The sequence below is a fragment of the Gracilinanus agilis genome, chromosome 1, assembly GCF_016433145.1.
Source record: "Gracilinanus agilis isolate LMUSP501 chromosome 1, AgileGrace, whole genome shotgun sequence".
NCBI classification, from domain to species: Eukaryota; Metazoa; Chordata; class Mammalia; order Didelphimorphia; family Didelphidae; genus Gracilinanus; species Gracilinanus agilis.
This window is the reverse complement of record NC_058130.1, coordinates 223,898,890-223,921,168: the sequence shown is the minus strand read 5'-3', so window position 1 is coordinate 223,921,168 and position 22,279 is coordinate 223,898,890. Positions and strand designations below refer to the sequence as shown.

At 37.4% G+C, this 22,279-nt stretch overlaps 1 protein-coding gene across 1 annotated transcript in view; it reads left to right on the top strand.

Moving 5' to 3' along the window:
• The first annotated feature begins 321 nt into the window (after positions 1 to 321).
• Positions 322 to 22,279, top strand: part of TMC5 (transmembrane channel like 5) — a 75,723-nt gene continuing 53,765 nt past the window's right edge. The window contains exons 1-7 of the mRNA XM_044657465.1: positions 322 to 1,058; positions 2,916 to 3,100; positions 5,137 to 5,226; positions 11,723 to 11,800; positions 15,496 to 15,595; positions 19,601 to 19,688; positions 21,357 to 21,605. Coding sequence (XP_044513400.1) covers positions 322 to 1,058; positions 2,916 to 3,100; positions 5,137 to 5,226; positions 11,723 to 11,800; positions 15,496 to 15,595; positions 19,601 to 19,688; positions 21,357 to 21,605 — 1,527 coding nt within the window. The remainder of the gene's footprint in view (positions 1,059 to 2,915; positions 3,101 to 5,136; positions 5,227 to 11,722; positions 11,801 to 15,495; positions 15,596 to 19,600; positions 19,689 to 21,356; positions 21,606 to 22,279) is intronic.

The following is a 22,279-nucleotide window of genomic DNA, read 5'->3' as shown; positions in this document are numbered from 1 at the left end:
AATCCATCCGCTATGTCTGTGAGGCAACATTAACTTCTGATTCTTCTTGTAAGTGTTGGTTTTTTTAGCTGGTATTTTGATATAGTGACCCTTCTAATGGGACTCATGAATGATTTCCTACTTTGAAGAGAACACTTTGGCTCATCTGACTCATGCATAGCCTCTTGCCAGTGAGAAGAAACTAAGCTACTTTCTCTTTCTCTCTCTGTCTTTGTTTCTTTGTCTCTCATTTTTCAGGCTAAGAAGGAGGAACTGCTGACTGAGGAAAGATCTTGGGTTAAGAGAAGTGTTAATACATCATTCTGAAGAATCTTCTCCAACATGACTTCCTTCTATAGGAACCGAGGATATGAAGAAGATCCTGATTACCCAGACTTCCCCAATTCCAGAGAAAATCTAGGTTCTCGGAACACTCCAGACTATTCATATTCCAGGAAAAATGCAGATAACCAGAAGCCCCAGAACAATGCAAAGTATTCAAACACTCACAATTATCCGGACTATCCTAATGACATGAACAGTCCAGATTATTCTGGGGGCCAGGACTATCCATACAATCTAAGATCTAGGAATCATGAGGAATATCCAGATTCATATCCAAATACGAACTTTTCAAGATCCCAGAATACTCCTGACTACTTATATTCTAGGGATAGTTCCCATCATTCAAGGTCCAGGCATAACCCAGACTCCCTGGACTTCCCAATGACTCCAGATTATTCTGGGGCCAAGGACTTTGGAAACTTCAGAGAGAGTACAAATTATCAACGTGTTGGGAGCCATGCTTCTAGTTCAAATTCCAAGAACTATCCAGATCGCTTAAATTCCCTGGGCACTTCAGATTACAGAAGTGCCAAGGACTATGTAGGCTCCAGAAACAATCCAGACTTTTTAAGAACCAGAAATAATCAGAGCTATCCAGATTCACTGGGAATTTCAGACTATCCAGATGCTAAAAACGACCTGGACTCTCCAGATAATTGGGGGAGTGCATATTACCAAGGAAGTAAGAACAGTCATGATTACTCCTTTCCAGAAAACCCAGAAATGGGCAGAGGGTAAGTGTTAAGAGCCTGATAGCAATAGGGTAGAGGCTAGTCATTAGACTGTAAAGTCAGTGGGAAGCACTTATATCAGTGATGGCGAACCTATGGCACATGTGCCCAAAAGGGCATGCAGAGCCCTCTCTGTGGGCATACCTAAAGTCACCTACCAGAGTTTGTTACTAGAAAGCCAGAGGGACTTGGAGTGGAGCTGTTCCTCTTCCTCTTTTCATGTACCTGAGGACTTTCCTCACTTCCCCTGCCCCTCTACCTAATAGCCCATGGGAGCTTCCTCCCTCCCTTTTGTGGGGTAAGGGGGTGGTGAAGTTGTGGGGGATGGGAACAGCACTTGGTCTGGGGGGGTGTAATGGGGGGAAGGCCTGGCACTCCATCTCTAAAAGGTTCACCATCACTGACTTATACAAATAAAAATGAAGGATTAAATCAATTAATTTGATATGCAACTAAAAAACCCTAGAAAAACAACAAATCAAAAACTTCCAATTAAATACCCCCCCAAAAAGAAACCCCCCCAAACCAAAGATCTTATGAGGAAAATTTTAAAATTTAAAAAATTAACTAATAAAACTAAAAGCTAGTTTTTGATGAAAAAAGACAATAAAATATATAAACTGTTTGTTAATTTGATTTAGAAAATAGAAAGAGGATGCAGCTGAGTATCTCAGTGGATTGAAAGCCAGACCTAGAGATGGGAGGTCCTAGGTTCAAATCTGTCCTCAGACACTTCCCAGTTGTGTGACCCTGGGCAAGTCACTTAACCCCCATTGCCTAGCCCTTACCACTCTTCTGCCTTGGAGCCAATACACAGTATTGACTCCAAGACGGAAGGTAAGGGTTTTAAGAAAAAAAAAGAAGAAAATAGAAAGAATATCAAGTTACCAGTATCAAAAATGAAAAAATTTAATTTAGAATAAATGAAAAAGAAATGAAAGCAATTATCAGGAGCAATTTTGCCCCCTATATGCCAATAAAACTGACAATATCCTCCTCTTTCTCTGCATTTGGACCTTCCTCTAATAATTTTGTATTTACTTCTTTATCTACATGTGGTATTTCCCCAATAGAATGTAAGCTTCTTGAGGACAAGAACTGTTTTCTCTTTTGTCTTTACATTCTGTGTTGAATTGAATTAGATTTTTTTTGTGTGTGATTTGAAAATTTTTACTTAATTATTTTAGAATATTTTCCATGGTTGCATGATTCATGTTCTTTCCCTCCCATCCTCCCATCCCCCTCTCATAGCCAACTAGCAATTCCACTGGGTTTTACATGTGTCATTGATCAAGACCCATTTCCATATCATTATGATTTGCACTAGGATGATTGTTTAGAGTCTACATCCCCAATCATATGCCCATCTATCCATATAATCAAGCAGTTGTTTTTCTTCTGTGTTTCTATTCCCACAGTTCTTTCTCTGAATGTGGATAGCATTCTTTCTCATAAGTTCCTCAGAATTGTCCTGGATTTGAATTAGATTTTTGCTTTAACCTTGCAAAAAAACAAATAAACAAAAAACCTGACAATATAGACTGTGGGATTAATCAAAATTATTTGACTTGGGTCAAATACATCTACGTATATGGTTATATGTTGTGGCCACTTTTGTTCCCACAAAATGGACCTAAATTGGGATCAGGGCTCTTTCCCCTAGATAGAACATCTAAAATTTATCATCAATGATGTAGTTCTATCTGCCCGAGTCCCAAGACCCCCACCACCACCCAAGAAGTAAATGTGCTTCTGAAGAAAGCCTTGTTCAACAGATTCCGCTGTTTACAAAGTGTATGAAACTTTATTAATTTTGTCAAATCATACTATAGGGTGAGTAACAAAAGTTATCCTTCTGGACTTTTCTCCCAGGTTGCGCAATAGAGTCCTTCAGAGGCGCCCTTCTTTCCATCATCCTCATGACAGGACCTCAGGTTCCCCTGGGAGAAGGAGTCAAGATTACCCAGAATCCTTCCAAATGACCACAAGACAGCCTGCGTCTCAGTACATCCAACACCCTGGATCAGATCCAGATGGCGGATACAGTTAAGTGTTTCCCAAGACCAATTTCATAGGATTGTGACCTCCCAAGAAATTAAACATATTCTCAGAAAGAGTATACTGTTGAGTATTAGTAAATAAAAAATGCATTATTATTTTCATCATCTTAGTTTAACTCAATTTAGTGGGATTTAGACAGCCAGGAAACATGTATTATTCAGTATTTTCTGCAACTACAAATGATGTAAGACCTAGTCCTTCTCCTCTAGGAGTTTAAAAGGTAGTTGTGTTATACAAGGATAGAATGCCAGAACTGGCATCAGAGAAATGAGTTCAACTTTGACCTTAGATATTTACTAGCTTTAAAACCCTGGGAAAATCACTGAAGCTTACTCTGCCTCGGTTTTCTCATCTGTAAAATGGGAATAATAAAAAGCAAAAAAGGAAAAATACAATAATAACAGCTTCTCTACCTCCCAGAGTTATTGGAAAGATAAAGTGAGAATTTTTGCAAGGTGTACTGCAAAACTTAAAGCAGTAATTCCAACCAAGGGTCCATAAGATTAAAAATATTCTCATAATAATACTAAGATGCTATTTGCCTATTAAAATACTTCCTTCTTCAACAACATGCCTGTGTGAGGCCAGATTTTCTTGATAAGCTTCAACCAAAACAACATATTGTAACACATCACCAACAAATTAAGTACAAATGCAGATATGAGATTCCAGTTGTCTTCCAGACATCTGAGATTTACAAAAAATAAAAATAAAACAATGTCACTCCTCACTGAATTTTTTATTTTAGAAAATTTATTTTTCCTTAAAATGCGATTTATGCTAATATGTAATAGGTTTATTTTTTTTTAAAGCTCATCAACTTTAATTTTTAAAACAATAAATGGTGATAGATACCATCCAAATAAACAAAAGTTTTTTGGGGCACTGAATAATTTTAGGAGCATTGAGAGGAAAAAAATTGAGGACTGTCACATAAAGCACTATATAAATGCTAATTTAGATAGGCTAGCTGGGAAGATGAAACAGAGACACCTGAAAAAAGAGCCAATAACATTTACAAGAATTGCAGTGATTTTAGTTAACAAAATGTTTGGCCAATTAATTGCAAAAGAGCAGAATATGTCATTTTCTCTTTCTTGTCAATTCATAGCAAGCCTCTACTATGCCCAAAGCACTGTGGAGACCTTGAGGAAGAGGAGAGAAAAGTGTGCCAACAGTCTTTTCTCTTTTAAAACTTATAGTTGAGTCAAGGAGATAAGATATCTATGTGCTGAAACAAAAATAGCTGCCCCCTGAGGCAAGTACAGGATGCCCAGAACAGGAGCCCCTCAGAGCAGGACTTTCTTCAGAAAGGAGGAAAGTTCCTGTTGGTCTGGCCTAGTCAGGGAAGTCCACATAAAGGAAGCATGGTATCAGAACTCAGTCTAACCTTAAGACCTGGAAATATAGAATAATCACAATTGAATAACTGATTGTTGACTGAATAATGTAAGCATTTGAAGAAAGTGAAGGAGATACAAGGAACAGTAAGGAAGTGAGAGAAAAAAGTATTTCTTTTCTTTTTATTTTATTTTATTTTATTTTTTTAAAACTCTTACTTTCCATTTTAGAATTAATACTGTGTATTGGTTCCAAGGCAGAAGAATGGTAAGGACTAGGCAATGGGGGTTAAGTGACTTGTCCAGGGTCACACGGCCAGGAAGTATCTGAGGCCAGATTTGAACCCAGGGCCTCCTGTCACTAGGCCTGGTTCTCAATCCACAGAGCCTCCCAGTTGCCCCCTTCTCTTCCTCTCTTTTTTAAAGTAATTTTTTTATAACCCTTATTTTTTTTAAACCCTTACCTTTTCTCATTAGACTGTGAACTCCTTGAGGTCAAGGACATATTTTTATGTTTAATATCAATAGGTTTTTACTTTTGTCCCATTACCCCTTAACATCAATAACTTTTTAAATAGAAGAGTGCCTAGAAAAGTATGTTTTTATCTCCATACATATTATTCAGTTGATTGAAAGTGCCTTTCCTCCCTTCTATTTTTCTTTATTCTCTGTATTAATAGGAAACAGTGCCTATGAGGATGAAAGCAGACTAGATGGAGCTTATGGAAACCAGTACTTGGGAAGAGAAGATGAGTATATGGGAGATACAGGTAAGATTTTTTTTAATGACCAAAGAACTGAAAACTGAAGTTGAATTTTATTTTATTTTTTAAAAACTCTTCCCTTCTGTCTTAGACTCAATGCTAAGTATTAGTTCCAATGCAAAAGAGCAGTAAAAGCTAGGCAATTGGAGTTAAGTGACATGCCCCGAGTCAAAGAGCTAAGTGTTTGAGACTGAATTTGAACTCAGCACCTCCTCTCTTTAGGCTTGGCTTTCTTTTCTTTTTTCTTTTTTTTAATATTGTTTATTTATTCTTTTTGTCTAGCTCCTTCCTCTTCTCCCCATATCATAGAAAGCATTTTCCAGGAACACATATAGATTATGTCTTTCATGTTTCCACTTCTCAGTTCATTCTCCAGAAATGAACATCCACAAGTTATTCTCCAAATATTAAAAAATGAAATTCTTCAAATATTAAATTAATTAAATTAAACATTTCATTTTTTTAAAAGTAGCTGTATATAATATTTTCTTGATTCTACTTTTCACTCTTCATTATCTCACTCTTTCTAAGCTTTTTAAAAATGAATTTGCAAAAAAATAAAAATAAAAAAATAAAAATGAATTTGCTCATCGTTTCTTATGGCTTGGTGGTATTCCACCGTAATCATATACCACAATTTGTTTAGCCATTCCCCAATTCATGGACATCCCCTTGATCTGGCCTGGCTCTCAATTCAGTCAGCCACCTGACCGCCTCACGGAGTTGAATTTTAAACTTATCTCAAGCCACTGGAGAGGTGCAGGACGCTAACACTCAGTTCAGCTCAGGGTCTTTTAAATAGAAGACAGAGGATCAATGAGGAGGGAATATTGAGCCTCAAAGACAGGCCTAGATAAGGTGGCAAAGAATGAAGAGAAGGGATGTGCTGATGGGGATATTGGCCTTATGAACTGGTCATAGATTCATAAACCTAAGACCATAAAAATTGGTCATCATAACATAATTCTTGGTTGAATGACTCGAGATGGCCAAAAACATCTTATCTGTCCGCCTTATCCCTTAAGAATCATATCCAGTAGGCTAGAGATTTTTAATAGAGTTAAAGCATCATATTACCCAGAAAAGATTATTAGTTAATCATCATAAAACGTTATCTGATAAATTCTTTCAAACACAATCTATCAGAGATAAGTTTTGGTGGGAGCAGAAAGGGGGAATAAAGACGACTGATAAGCATTTATTAAGCGTCTGACTATGTGCCAGGCTCTGTGCTAAGCATCTGGGGAAATAGTTAGTGGAAGGGAATGGTGTTGGGACATTGAGTGCCAGAGGAGAGGAGCGAGGAGACCAGCGTCGCTGCATCGTGCCAGTCAGTTTCACTGGCTAGCCAATTGCTCAGCTCTCTGTCCTGCTACTGGGAGGTATAGCAGTGTCCATCATTGATCCAGGAAAAAAGCTCTCCCTGATAAGAACTGCAGGCTAGTGTTAAGCATGAGCAGTGGTTACAAGCAGTCATGTTTTAGACTTGGGGAAAGAGAAGGAAATAAACCTTTTTTTAAATGAACCCACAACTCCCAAGCATCTTTTGAATATGGCATTTATGAGAAAGACAGATAAGGATAAGACAACTACACGGGATGGTGGACTTCCTTTGGGCTAATGGATCTATCAGTCATTCTAATAATTCCTATCTACCTGTCTCTTCTTCCATATAGGGATGGAGGCAGAATCTGACCAAAATGCATCAATATTTCCCTGTAAAACTCTCATTATGGCTCAGTAGATTGAAAGCCAGGCTCAGAGACAGGGGTTTCTGGGTTCAAATCTGATTGTCAGACATTTCCTTGCTGTGTGACCCTGGGCAAAAGATGGAATATCCTGGGTTTGAATCTGGCCTCAGATACTTCCTAGCTATGTGACCCTGGGCAAGTCACTTAACCCCATTGCCTAGCCCTTTACCAACCAACACACAATATTGAATCTAAGATAGAAGGTAAGGGTTTATTTTTTTAACTACCATTATATGTCTTTAAGTCTTACTTCAGATAGCATAACTTTTAATATATCTTTTTTTTTTCATAATGTAACCTTTATACTTATTGCCTAGCTTCCCTCAAATCTCACCTGAAGTCTCACCTTCTACAAGAAGCCTTTCTCAGGCTGCTTATTTTTCAATTCATTCATTCATTCATTTAGCTATTTATTTTTCATTTATCTATTTGTTTATTCACTCATGCATTCATTCATTCATTTGTTTGTTTATCAAAAACCCTTACCTTCCACCTTGGAATCAATACTGTGTATTGGCTCCAAGGCAGAAGAGTGGTAAGGGCTAGGCAATGGGGGTTAAGTGACTTGCCCAGGGTCACACAGCTAGGAAGTGTCTGAAGCCAGATTTGAACCTAAGACCTCCCGTCTCTAGGCCTGACTCTCAATCCACTGAGCTACCCAGCTGCCCCTTTATTTTTCAATTTGATCTTTATTTTAGATTCTAAATCCCCTACCTCCCCCCATTCTTTCTCTATCCAGCTGGAAACATATGAAGTAATGCAAGACATATTTCCACATTATCCATGTCTCTGATTTTTTTTTAAACCTTTAATTTCTCTCTTAGAATTATTTCTAAGTATTGGTTCCAAGGCAGAAGAGCAAATAAGGGCTAGGCAGCTGGGGTCAAGTGACTTGCCCAGATCTTTCAGCTGGGAAGTATCTAAAGCTATTTGAACCCAGGACTTCCCATCTCTTGGCCTGACTCTCTATCTACTGAACCACTGATCCATCCCCTTCCTCACATTTTTAATCTGAATGCTTTCCCTTGTGATTATTTCCAATTTACCTTGTACGTATCCTATTTATACATAGCTGTTGGTATGTTGTTTTCCCCCCCGGACAGTGAGCTCTTTTGGAGCCAAGACTTTCTTTTTATCTTACTTTATATCCACATCTCTTAGCACAGTGCCAGGCATGTGGTCGGCACTTAATAGATGCAAGCTGACTATTAGGAATACTTTAGAAGCTCTACCTTCTGTTTCTAGAATCCTTTAGTCTATAATGAAGAATTCTGTTTCAGCTTTCTTACCTAGATACCATTAGAGAGCCATCTATCCTCTTGGAAAGCACGCCAGCTCATGGATGTTGGACTTAATTTTTAAATTGCTTTTAAAATTATTTTTCTGTGTTTGGGAAAATATAGACAATTTAACTTCCTTGACACTCTAGCTTTGACTAAGAATAAAATCATAAGAACTGAGTACCATCCTTGATAAAACAGATGATCAGAACCCAGAAAAAAACCAATGTTTGCTAAAGTTTTCAGAAAGAGAAAGGAGAATAGAGAGCAAAGACCTAAGAAAAGAAAGCCTCATAAATGTTGAACATCCCCATTTCCAAAATGCCAAGGTCTCTGTGGCCTAGTTCATCCCAAAACAAAGGGCAGAAAAGTGTTATTAACCTTGACAAAATTTCACCGGATATAGAAATTGAAATGACAGAGGATGAGCCTGCTAAGGATCCAGCCTCCAAAAAGGAGAGTCGATTAAGCAGGTTTTCAAATTCCATCTCCATAACTTTCTCTCAGGCTTTTCACAACCGTGATTACTCAACTAAGTTCTCTGGGACTTATTCAAATGTAATAGGTAATGCTGCAAAACATCCTTCTCCTAAGGGGCCTGGGCTGTAAGGGTGTTACACTTCCTTTGGTTTATACAATTTCATGAGACCATATACTTGTGAATCCCATTAGAACGCTCAAAAAAGAATAGAAAATAAGAGGAGGAGGAAAGGTTCTTGATAAGTATGGGTACAATCATTACTTTTCTTTTTTGTAGTGCAATAGAACGATCATTGGATTTAGGGTAAGAGAACCTGTGTTTAAATCCTGGCAATTTTAAGCCCTCATTTTTTTCATTTATATAATGAGACTAAATGATCTCCAAGAAGCCTTCCTGATTCCAATCTATGATCCTAATTCCTCACCTGATTCTCTCTCTCTCTCTCTCTCTCTCTCTCTCTCTCTCTCTCTCTCTCTCTCCCTCTTCTTCTCTCTTTCTCTCTCTGTCTTTTACTCTCTTTTGTGCGCTTGCTGTTTCTCCCTCTCTATCTCTGTCTCTCTCTTGCTCTCTCCCTCTTTCTCCCCCCAGCTCTCTGAATCTATCTATCCCTCCTCTCTGACTCTGTTTCTTTCTTTCTCTGAATCTATCTCTGATTCACCGAATCTATCTTCTCTCCCTCCCTCTGTCTCTGTCTATCTGTCTGTCTCTCTCTCTACATATGCGTGTGTGTGTGTGGCTGGCCATATATGTTTATATATGTCTGTCTGGCATTCTATAGAAACAAACATTTATCTAAACAAACAAATATATGAAAGTATTCTATCTGTATAGAAACGTGTTATATCTGTATGGAAACATATCTATATGTCTATAGATCTCTAGAGATATAAACATATCTATAAATAGAAATGCACCCGTATACATAGATAAACATACATAAATATTATATGTGTCTATGCATGTATCTACGTACCCTAGGCTATTTTGACTTATTTCAAGGCATAGCCTAGGACTTTTTAAAATCTCAAATCAAAATTAATTAAAATTTACTTCAGTTTTAAAAGCAGATGAAAAATATGGAATATTTATGTGTGTACATAGATACAAAATATAAATCCCATATATTGTTACATCTAATTTTTAAAATTATTAGCAAAATGGAACTTGATTTTTTTAGATAAGCTCTCTAGAGGAAAATGTATATATGCCATGTGAATTTTTTAGGTTTCATTTATAATTGAATTCAGCTTGTATGCACATGCACATCTATTTTCTTTATTTCAGGGCTGAGTGTTTTTGCTTTGTTTATTCCACAGCTGAACTAGCAGTTGCTAAACTCCAAACCTCCACTGCCATAGAGATCCATCCTTAATTTCAGAAAACTAGGCAAATGTGGAGGCAGTAGGGTGAAAGAGAAGACCAATGGTCTGGAAGTCAAAAGGCCTTGAGTTCTGCTCCTGGTTCCACCATTCTGTATCTGTGACTCCCTGGAGCAAGAACTTGAATCTCTCTAGGCCTTTGAATCTTTGTCAAATGAGCAGATTGGAAGAGAATATTTTTCCAAGGTTTGCTCTAGCTCTAACATTCTGTGAACCTATGACCAAGTTATTCAAGTAATAACCTATAAAACAAAGTTTAGTTGATGACTTGGAGAGGGATGAGCTCTGTTAGTAGACCGGCTCCACTAATATAAGCCCGTTTCCTAAAAAATATTCCCCTAGATCGGGGTTGGCAATGTATGGCTCTCGAGCCATATCTGGCTCTTTTGAGGGCCAGATATGGCTCTTTCTGCAGGAGCCATAAAGTCAATTTTTTTTCAGGCGTTGTTACAGGAGCGCGCCCTGTGAGCACTGTACAGCTCTCACGAAATTACATTTTTAAAAATGTGGCGTTTATGGCTCTCACGGCCAAAAAGGTTGCCGACTCCTGCCCTAGATGTTACGAGTTCTATCTGGGGCCATATTGGGGCCAGTGACATTTGTATCAGCATGGAGTCTTGAGGAATGGTTTGGGATTCCCTTTTGGGTAGTAGCCTCTTTTCTGGAAAGGAAACAGAGCCTTGGGTCACAATTTTTTAAAAGAGTATCTCAAAGGGGCAGCTAGGTGGCTCAATGGATAGAGAGCCAGGCCTAGAGACAGAAGGTCTTGGGTTCAAATTTGGTCTCAGACACTTCCTATGTGACTCTAGGAAGTCACTTAGCCCCAGTCGCCTAGCTCTTACTTCACCTCTGCCTTAGAATATATACTTATTATCAATTTTAAGACAGAAAGTAAAGGTTATTAAAAAAAAGTCACTCAGAGTCAATCAAAAGGAGTATAGAATGGAGTAAGGATTTGAAACAAGAGCAGAAAGAATTATAGAAATAAATTTGGAAGAGCATTTGAGGGTCAGCTGGGATGAGGAAAGAAGAAAAGGACTGGATGGACCAAGTTTACACTATGATTCTCCCTCTTTTCTAGTTCTTCAAAATCTATTAACTCCAGGCATATCCAGGTAGACAGTCCTTTGTTGGTAGCATTCATATGTACAAAATCTATAAGTTGGGTTTTTTTAAACCCTTACCTTCTGACTTTTAGAATCGATACTAAAAACGGTAAAAGGCTGGGTAATTGAGGTTAAGTGACTTGCCCAGGGTCACACAACTAGGAAGTATCTGAAGACAGATTTGAACCTGTCATTCCAATTCCAGGCCTAGCTGTGCAACCTATCCCCTCAAAACTCATGTTTTAAGAAAAGTAATTTCATCACATTACTATTAATTGTTTTTTTTTTGGTTTAACAAATCTAAAATGTTGAACAAATTAGAAGGTTTTTTTAAATGGGGCTTTTATTTTTCTATTAATAAAACTATAGCACTTAATAATATAAAAAGTAATACAATATTAAATTGAAACGCATCAAACCTGACAACAAGCTGTTTGCTAATTGTAGTACTAATTGTATCAAGATAGTTTGTTTGATTTTTACAGTTTTACACTTTTTTTTACAGTTAATTATGTTGGAGGGAAAAGGAACTGGTTTGATGAAGATCTTACTTTACTGTATGCTGCTGAAAAAACAAAGCAAGGTAGGTTTTTGTGTGATTTATTAGGGGGTAGAGAAAAGGAGGCATTTAGAAAATCATTTCATGAACGATATATCAAAGTTTTGAAAGACACTTTCTCCTGGGAAACCTTTTCTAAATCAAAGGACTTACCATTAAAACCCAAATATCTGAATTATATAAGTTTATTGTCAGGATAGTCTCTGACTGGTCTTTCTGAGGTAATTATACTCTAGACCCAGGCTAGATGCTGGAGTAAAGCATTTTTTAAAAACCCTTACCTTCTGTCTTAGAATCAATACTATATATTGGTTCTAAGGCAGAAGAGCAGTAAGGTGTAGGCAATGGGAGGTAAGTGACTCGCCCAGGGTCACACAGTTAGGAAGTGTCTAAGGCCAGATTTGAACCCAGGGACCTCCCGTCTCTAGGCCTGACTTTCCATCCACTGAGCCACCCAGATGCCCCTGAGAAAGGCATTTTTGGATTCATATTGTTCCAAGTGCCATCTTGTTGATGACATTAGAGGTCAGTCCATTGGTCTAGAAGTCCAGCTTGCCCCTAGAATTTATGGTATCTCTGTCTTTGGATGGGCAACTAGATAATTCAGTGGATAGAGCTCTGAGCTTAGAGTCAGGAAGACCTGAGTTCAAATCCTAGCCTCATCCATTCACTAGCTAGGTGGCTCTGGGCAAGTCACTTAACCCTGCTCAGTTTCCTCATTTGCAAAATGAGCTGGAGAAGGAAACAGCAAACTATTCCAGTATCTTTGCCAAGAAAATCCCTAAATGGGATTACAAAGAATCAGATCCAACCGAAACAATTACAACAACAAATATCTTTGTATGCTAGGAAAGACATACTTGGATAGGTTTTATGATGATATAATCCCTGGCACTTAGTAGGTGCTTAATACTAGATGATTGATTCAATGATCTTGATTTAAAGGGTTGCCTGGCAGAGTCATAACTAGCAATTTTGATGACTGGAGTAAATATCATGAAACAAGTCCAAGGCAAGCAACCTGAGTACCCTAAAATCAGTTTTGTAATTCAGGATGTGAAAATAACACAAAAGTAATTAAGATCAATTCTATTGATCAGGTAGGAAGATGGAAAACACCAACCCCCAATCTGTGAGGCAGATACCAACTATTGGATTCTATCTCATAAGAGAGAGCCCCAAAGAAATTCTGAAGTCATCTCTAAGAATCTTATCCCCTAGGAGTGGGGTGGGGAGAGCCAGTCTGGAGAAAAACTTACCAATTATGTGGCCCTTCCAAGGAGGAAGCAGACAAGGGTATCTGGTAGTCTGTTAGTTCTGCTCCTTATCCTTGTCTTTTGCTCAATTTTTTTCAGTCATGTCTGATGCTTCATGATGTCTGTAAAGATTAAAATCAATATACAATATCTCAAAATATTATATTTAATAAGATTTATTAATAATAACTAAGGTAAAAAAAAGCTAGAGTAAAGGTGTCTCCTTTCCCAGCTGTGCACGCAGAAAAAGAGAGAGAGAGGTGGAGTTACCCACAACTATATACAAAACAGGACCACACAATGTGGTAGAGAGATTAAAGGGAATTCTGGGAAATACTGAAGGACTTCTGGGGGATGAAGTCCAAGGGTTCAAGATTTCTGATTATACACCTCTTTGGGGATTTCTTGGCAAAGATACTGGAGCGGTTTGCCATTTCCTTCTCCAGCTCATTTAATAGATGAGGAAACTGAGGCAGCCAGGATTAAGTGACTTGCCCAGGGTCACACAGATAGTGTTTGAGGCTGGGTTTGAATCTATAAAGAAGATCCTTCCTGACTTCTGGTCCTAGAATGCTCTTATCCACTCTGCTATCTAGCTGCTGAAATAGTCTTGTCTACTAGGTGCTAGGTTCAGTTGTTTCTAGCTACTGAAGATGGAAAGGTGCTATCAAAATATAAATATTTGTTAGCAAATTTTGCATGATCCTTTAAAATTATCATTTTCAGTGTTATCCTCTATAGATTTTCCTTGGTGCTAATTCCTAGACATGGCTCTGTTGGATAAAATAAGTGACTTTGCTATGCCTCTTCCAATCTTGTGGCATGTGACTTTTCCTAAGAGACTATAACTCAGGTAGCAGCTGGGTAGCTCTTTGGGTTGAGAGCCAGTCCTAGAGACAGGAGGTCCTCGGTTCCAATCTGGCCTGAGATACTTCCTAGTGTGTGACCCTGGACAAGTCACTTAACCCACATTGCCTAGCTCTTACTGCTCTTCTGCCTTGGAACCAATATATGATATTGATTCTAAGACAGAAGGTAAGGGTTTAGAAAATTTTCTTTAAAAAAGAGAATATAACTAGTGGAAGGCAAAAAATGATAAGAATGAGAAATTTAACCCTCCAAATTGCCCATTTATGCTCTTCTTGGAGATTTCAACTCAACAAAATATAAGGTTACCTCAAGTCAATTTGGAGAAATATTTTGCTGTTCCAGTTCAATATTTTCTGAAATGATATAAATTTAGTTTCAGGTCAGATTATTCAAATAGATTTTTTTTTGTGTAGAAGAATAATTTTAAATTTGCAATTTAGTAAAAAAAAAATCAAAATTAATATGGGCAGTTAGGTGGCTCAGTGGATAGAGAACCAGGCCTGGTGATGCAAGGTCCTGGGTTCAGATCTGACCTCCTACCTGTGTGACCGTGGGCAAGTTACTCAACCCCAATTGCGTGGCCTTTTTTCACTCTTCTGCCTTGAAATAAATATTTAGTATCAGTTCTAAGACGGAAAGTAAGGGCTGTTTTTAAAAAATTGATACATTATTTATGGTGGTTGTTGTCCTCCACAAGGACTAACGTGGCATATTGCTGGTGATGTATTTTGCCTCAAGAATAAATTGGCTCTAAGTGAGACAGAGTCATTCAAGTCATGGTGGCTGGTTATGGCTTGGGATGCAGTAGATTACTTTGGTTCCTTCAATATCCAACTGAGTTCTAAGTGCTCCACAGTGCCCACTTCCTTTGTCTTTATGGCCATTGAACAAATTGTTCTCATTATTAGAGGAGTGAGGGGGTGGTCTACACATGCCTGGGGTAGACACTCCCATAACTCACTGATGGGTTGGAGGCTTGCAGTTACCCTCAACCTGGTTTAGCCCATCTGCCAAGGCAGTTTACCAGGGTTTGCCCAAGCTATAGCTTCTTGGAGTCCCAGGTGAAAGCAGGGTGGCAGGTAGATACTAACGGAGGAAAATGGCCCTGTGTTGGGTCCTGTAACTTCTCCTAGCAAGGGTATTAGTCTTCCTTGAACACTCCATTCACCCCACATTAATTATACAGACATTTTATATACCCATTTTACACAGTTAGGGGCTAGAAGGAATACAGAGAAGAATAAGACTCATTAACCACTGTCATAAAGCTTAGAAGGACAAGATTGTATGCAAATAATTTAATGCATTTTGAAATGTGCTAACTACTTGAGAGGAGTGTGAATGCAATGCTCTGAGCTTGAAGTTAATATTAAGTTCAGTTTCTGGGTTCAGTCACTGACTATATTTCATTTCGTTGTATAGCTTTGTGTTCTGCTTAAGTATTTGTCTCCAGTCCCTTAGGAGCCATTCTCATTTCTAGCAGCTCACCTATGATGTGGTTCTTCTAGTTGTTGTTATTGTTTTATAGAAGATTTTTTGCTGCTTTTGTAAGTCGTTTCATTTCTTTTGTGTGTGTGTGTGACCTTTATGCAGAGGAAAGATTGGTTGTATCTCTTATAAACTTAACAAGTGGAGATGCAAACAAAATCATCCGGGAACAGCCACTGACCATGCAGGAAAAGAGGAAAATTAAGTAAGTATTAAGACTTTTTCTTCTATTATGAGCTGAATATTAATTCCCATAGTCTATTTCAGATGCCTCTTCAGAGGGCAAATGACCCTCCTAGTGGAAGAGTTCCATAAGAAACAAATAGAAAGCGGCAGTAATCTGGCCTCCAAAAAAGAACCGATAGAGGCTCAATGCAGACTGAAACATTATGTCATTTTCTTTCTTCTTTTCTTTTTTTTTTTTTAATTTAAGATCTCTCCCACAAAATAAGTAATATGGAAAAATGATTCACATGATTGCTCATGTAAAATCTATATTAGATTGCTTATTGTCTTTGGGAGTGGGAAGGGCAGGAGTGAGTAAGGATGAGAAGAAGGGAGAGAATTTGAAACTTAAAACTTTTTTTTTAAAATGAATGTTATAAATTGCTTTTACATGTAAGAGGAGAGAATAAAATATTATTTAAAAATTAATGTTATGCTTAGGCAAAAAATTAAAGTTAAAAAAAAAGGAGAAGGGGTACAGCTAGGTGGTTCAGTGACAAGGGGGCCAGGCTTGGATTTGGGAGGATCCACGTTCAAATGTGGCCTCAGATACTTTATAGCTGGATGACCCTGGGCAAGTCACTCAACCCCAATTGCCTATTCCTTAGCCCTCCTCTGCCTTGAAACTGATACATAGTATTGATTCTAAAGCAGAAAGTGAGGGTTTTTTTAAAAAAGAAGAAGAAGAAGAAGAAGAAGAAGAAGAAGAAGAAGAAGAAGAAGAAGAAGAAGAAGAAGAAGAAGAAGAAGAAGAAGAAGAAGAAGAAGAAGAAGAAGAAGAAGAAGAAGAAGAAGAAGAAGAAGAAGAAGAAGAAGAAGAAGAAGAAGAAGAAGAAGAAGAAGAAGAAGAAGAAGAAGAAGAAGAAGAAGAAGAAGAAGAAGAAGAAGAAGAAGAAGAAGAAGAAGAAGAAGAAGAAGAAGAAGAAGAAGAAGAAGAAGAAGAAGAAGAAGAAGAAGAAGAAGAAGAAGAAGAAGAAGAAGAAGAAGAAGAAGAAGAAGAAGAAGAAGAAGAAGAAGAAGAAGAAGAAGAAGAAGAAGAAGAAGAAGAAGAAGAAGAAGAAGAAGAAGAAGAAGAAGAAGAAGAAGAAGAAGAAGAAGAAGAAGAAGAAGAAGAAGAAGAAGAAGAAGAAGAAGAAGAAGAAGAAGAAGAAGNGAAGGAGAAGGAGGAGGAGGAGGAGGAGGAGGAGGAGGAGGAGGAGGACAAAGAAAGAAGAAGAAGAAGGAGGAAGAAAGAAGAAAAGGAAGAAAGAAAAAGATGTCTATATTTTACACTGAAATTCTCATGTTTGGGGCCATATTATTTTCTTATGTTTGGTGTCCATTATGGACTTTAAGAGACCTGACTTCAAAGTCAAGCCTCTGCTACTTTGTGACCTAGTATAAATGATTTCATTTTTTCTTGGCCTTGTTCTCTTCATCTTTAAAGTAAAAAGGATGAATGAGAGAATTTCTCAAGTTCTTTTAATGTCTGAAATTCCATTCATTGCTGCAACAAGATCACATCACTGGGATGAGCAAGGCTTTTAGTTTCAGGTTCCCAGAGATATTCAGAGCACTGTCAGCATGAACTCTTTCTGTGGTGTTTTTGTAGGTTAAAAAGTAGATCATAGAATTTTACATTTTTATACCTTTTTTTTGGACAAATCCCAATTGACACAAGTTCCTTTCGAAGTTTAGTACTGAGATTAGAGATACAATTCAAAAAGACTGATTGGATTTATTTTTTATTTCTGTTTTTTTGGATGAAGACATGGTGTAGCTGCAGGATTCTCCCTCCTTAGAATATATATGGTGGTGTATATCATGGGGCTGGGAGAAGGTAAAGCTCCCATCTATTTGGGCTGGAAATTGTATTGCATCTTACCTGGAACTGTCAGGTGTTGAGGCATCAATAAACTGTTGGGTGGCAACTTTTTCATAGTCTGATTTTTTTTTCTTTAACTCGATTGTTCCAGATGCTTTTTTTGCTATAGTCATTACTTAATGATAAACTGCCACCTTCTTGCCCCCAGAGTAGAATGTTCCCTAGTAACAAAGGAAAACAATTCATTCAATCCAACCAGAACGATGAAAGCATCTTTAGTTTATGCAAACCAACCAGCATCCTAAAGGTATCTATTAGTGTATGCAAAACTCTTTACCAAAAAGATATAAGTATGTTGCATCAGCTGTCCTCTGGAAGCAATATTGGACATTACATTGACTCTCAGTTCATCTGTCATGGCCTTATTTTCAGCATTGATCATTTGAATTAGTGAGCAGGTGGAACAGCTAGGTGGCTCGGTGGATTGAGAGACAGATTTGGATTTGGCCTCAGATACTTCCTAGCTGTGTGGCTCTGGACAAGTCACTTAACCCCCATATATGTTAACAGTATATTAATATTAATAGTATTTTAATATATTATTAGGTTGGAAATTATGGGTTACCAATGTGATAATTAGTTGCTGGCTTAGAGTCAAACCAAGAACCAATTAGAGCAAAAATCAAAATCCACTCCAAAACTAGAAGAATGGATAAAGATAAGAAGATGACAGTAGGAAGTTATAGTAGCTTCAACCCTCCTTATTCAAATAAATGATTGATACTACCAAATAGGAAGTAGAGAAAGAAAAAGACATTGATTCTAATTATCACAATTTCTTATGGAAATTTAACTGATATAAGACTAGAAAATGTCTAGGAGGAGACAAATTTTCCATTATCTCAGCTAGAAAATATTTGATCTCTTTGCAAAGTGGAAAGACATGACAGCTAAAGGCAATATTACTTTATAATGTAAACTTAATTGTCAGATGTTTAAAATCATAATAAAAATGTTACAGAAAAAGACAATTGAAGATAACAGTCAATATCACTTCACAAACACATGAAGAGCTTTGGAGGGGGAAACAGTGTCTTCAAAAAGCTTGGTATGAGACTTAGCTTAGCTGGATTGTTCCAAGAACATTTATAAATGATATTGGGAGAAATGTGACAAGTAAGCAAATAATAGAATTGCCAACATTTTAATATTATTATTATTATTATTATATTATTATTATTATTTTAACATTTCCTTTGTGGAGCTAATTCATGATGGATTTCATTTAACTGATTTCATTTTATAACCAAAAAAGGAGTTGCATGTAAGAAGTGGCATAAAAAGATATCCAAAATATTTATAATCAAAAAGAATCCATTGATTCTAAGATAGAAGGCAAGGGCTTAAAAAAAAAGAATGGATTGATCCTCATCCATTAAATAATGAATTTAGCAAAATAGTAGAAAGTCAACATATCTATAAAAAATAATCATTTCATCTAAAGCTTGGAATCAATATGCTAGAATTATAGATCTTAGAGATGGTATAACCTCTTTAGCTCATCTGGTCTCATCCCTTGATTCCAAGCAGTTAATCTTATTTTTAACAAACAATCAGTAAGCATGTAAGAAGCACCTACCTTGTACCCAGGCTAGGGATACAGGGAAGGGCAAAAACTCAGTCTCATTTTATAGACGAGGCAACTATAGAGGCTGAATGGCTTGGCCAAAGACAGCCTAACTAATTCTGAGCAAGTTGTTAAAAGAAGAAAATTAATGATCTTGCTGCTGGGGGGATATTCACTACCTAGAGAAAGAGCAATAAAGAAATGAGAACAAAGAGGCAGTGGTGGAAAGGTTGCTGAATTTAGATTCAGGAAAATTGGGTTCTGGTTCCAGGTCTAACAATTAATTAATTGTAAGATATTGGGCAAGTCACTTTATCTCTGTTGGCCTCAATTTTTGCTTCATCTTTAAAGGATTTTGGTAATGTCGCTGTTCAGATCTGTTCTAGTAAAAGACAAATGACAAAGTTCTCTTGCCCAAAGGAAAGTTTACCCAAAGCACTGAGATATTGATACTACACCTCATGGTACTAGGAGAAAAGAGGTACTACTATGGCAAACAAGCCAGAATGTAGATGATGGCTATGTTTGTCACTCTCTTCTTCCATTCCACACAGGGAAAATGTCAATTTGGAGAAACAGCGATCAATCAGATTTTCAGTTCAGTTAAATTGTTGTACCAAGTGCCTGAGTACAATATTCCTGGTAAGTCAGCTTTTGTCTCGCGAGTCTATTTATTGAGGAAGAGAGAGAGTTTAGGAGAAGGAGGGGAGGGGGCAGATAAATAAAAGGGATAACTGGATGGGGGTGCCAAATAGGAATTGGAGAGATGCCAAAAGAAAACTCTCCTGACTGATCTTGGAGAGTCAGTGGACCATAGCAGAAAGAGCAGCCATTTAGAGTGATAAGACCTAGGTTCAAATTTTGCCTCTAATATTTACCAGCTGAGTGACTCTGGGCAAGTCACTTAATATCCCTGAGCCTCAGTTTCATCATCTACAAAATGGGAGCATAACATCTAGAGTATCAGTATCTACTGACCATATTACTCAAGTCAGATTTATCAAAGAAGATCAAATGAAATGATGTACACAAGGTTCTCTGTAAAGCTCAATGTAATTACATAATGTTGCCTGGTGACAGAAATCCATTATTTCCCAATTTAGGAGCATAAGGATAGGAAAACAGGAGTTGTTTAGAACATCAGTATCCCCCTAAAGTCTGAGTTTATTTCAAATGAAAAGTTATTTTAATTATGCAATTGAATTTTTGTATTTTGTTTCCCATTATTTCCTCTAAGTTATGACTGACTAAGAATTTAATGGGGCAGCAAGGTTACACAGTGAATAAAGGTCTGAGGCTTGAGTCAGAAAGACCTGCGTTCAAATCCAGCTTGAGACACTTACTAGCTGTATAACATTGGGCAAGTCATTTAACTTCTTCTTGCCTACATTTCTTCATCTATAAAATGGGGATAATATTAGCACCTACCTCCCAAAGTTGATGTGGGGATAAAATGGTATAATAACCATAAAGCACTTAGCAGAGTACTAGGCACATAGTAAGTACTATATAAATGTTATCTATTATCATCATTATCATTATTAAGAATTTACTCCCTCAATGAGGCACTGTAGAAATGTTTGTTATTATTATTACTACTAGTAGTATCATCATTATTAAGAATTTACCACCTCTCCACAGCTCTGTATTTTCTAGCTACTTGACAGGCTTTTATTGTGCATAGCTAACTATATAACCCTGTGCTTTATTTTTACAAAGAACCTTCAACATAAGATATCTCATTTGTTCCCCAAACTATCCCTGAAAGGGAGGGTTCCAAAAGGCATTAGTATTCCCAATTTTACAGAGTAGGAAGCTGAGCCCCAGATAAATTATGATTTGTTTAAAGTTACACAAAAATGGTAAATGGAAGAACTGAGACTAGAACATAATTTTAGAGATGTAACTTGAACCCTAAAAATCACAGCACTCAAAAAGACTTTAGAAATCATATGATTTGGATTAAGAAGAGCCCTTAGAAATCATTGAGTCCAAATCTCATTCTGTAGATGAAGAAGCTGAGGTCCACAGAGGCTTGTCCAAAATCTGATAAGTAATGGGTGGCAGAATCAGGATTTTGGTCTCCTTGGAGCAGAAAGTGTGGTGGATTATCCCTTGCCAAGTTTTAAGTCTTGGGCTTCTCTTTCAATGAAGCCCAGGATCACGATGACTTTTCTGACCACTATATATCAGTGTTGATCCATGTTGAGTATATAGTCTACCAAACCCCTAATTCTCTTCTAGATAAATCATTATCTAGCTATTTTATCACTTGATTTTCTCTTTTTTTTGGCTTTTTTTTCATTATAGCATTTTCGGCGTTTTAGAGGCACAATGTCAGAATTTTTCCAATCGATGCAGGTGTGGCAGAGGACCCTCAAGATCATTGGTGGCAAATTTGGAACAAGTGTTCTCTCGTACTTCAGTTTTCTGACATGGCTCCTTAAGTTTAACATTCTCTCATTTATAGTGAACTTTAGCTTCATCACCATCCCTCAGCTCATGGAGTCAAAACCAAACAATCTTTCCTTCAGCAGTCTGGAGCTTCTCACTGGAGCAGTACGTATTTGTCAGCATTCTGATTTCCAAGCTATTGTGTTTGGTGGGGCAGTCAAATCTATGCATTATACATTTTTGTCCTGTGAGCTTAAACCGTAACAAATGAGATGAATCATTTCTGATTCGGGATGAAACGAATGAGTAACTCCCCAGCGAAATGCACATGAAGAAGAGTAGAGAATATGAGTTCTGGTTGGTTTTGCCTACCTTGAGGTTAAGGGTAAATAAGTGGCATAGTGGATAAAGTACCCAGACTAGAGTCAGGAAGATACTTTCTAGCTGGAGGACCCTGAGCAAGTCACTTAATTAACCCTGTTTGCCTCGGTTTCCTCGGCTATCAAATGAGCTGGAGAAGGAAATTGCAAACCACTCCAGCATCTTTGCCAAAAAAAACCTAAATGAGGTCAAGATCATTGGACACAACCAAAATGATTGAACAACAATAAAATCTAAGGTTAGAATAAAACATGGAAATCATAGAGTCAATTTTAATGACCACTGTTTTATAGTACAGTTTAAGATCTGGCACTGTTAGGCCACTGTCTTTCACATTTTTTTTCATTATTTCCCTTGATATTCTTGATCTTTTGTTCTTCCAGATGAACTTTGTTATAGTTTTTTGTAATTCTTTGAAAAAGTTTCTTAGGAGTTTGATAGGTATGGCACTAAATACA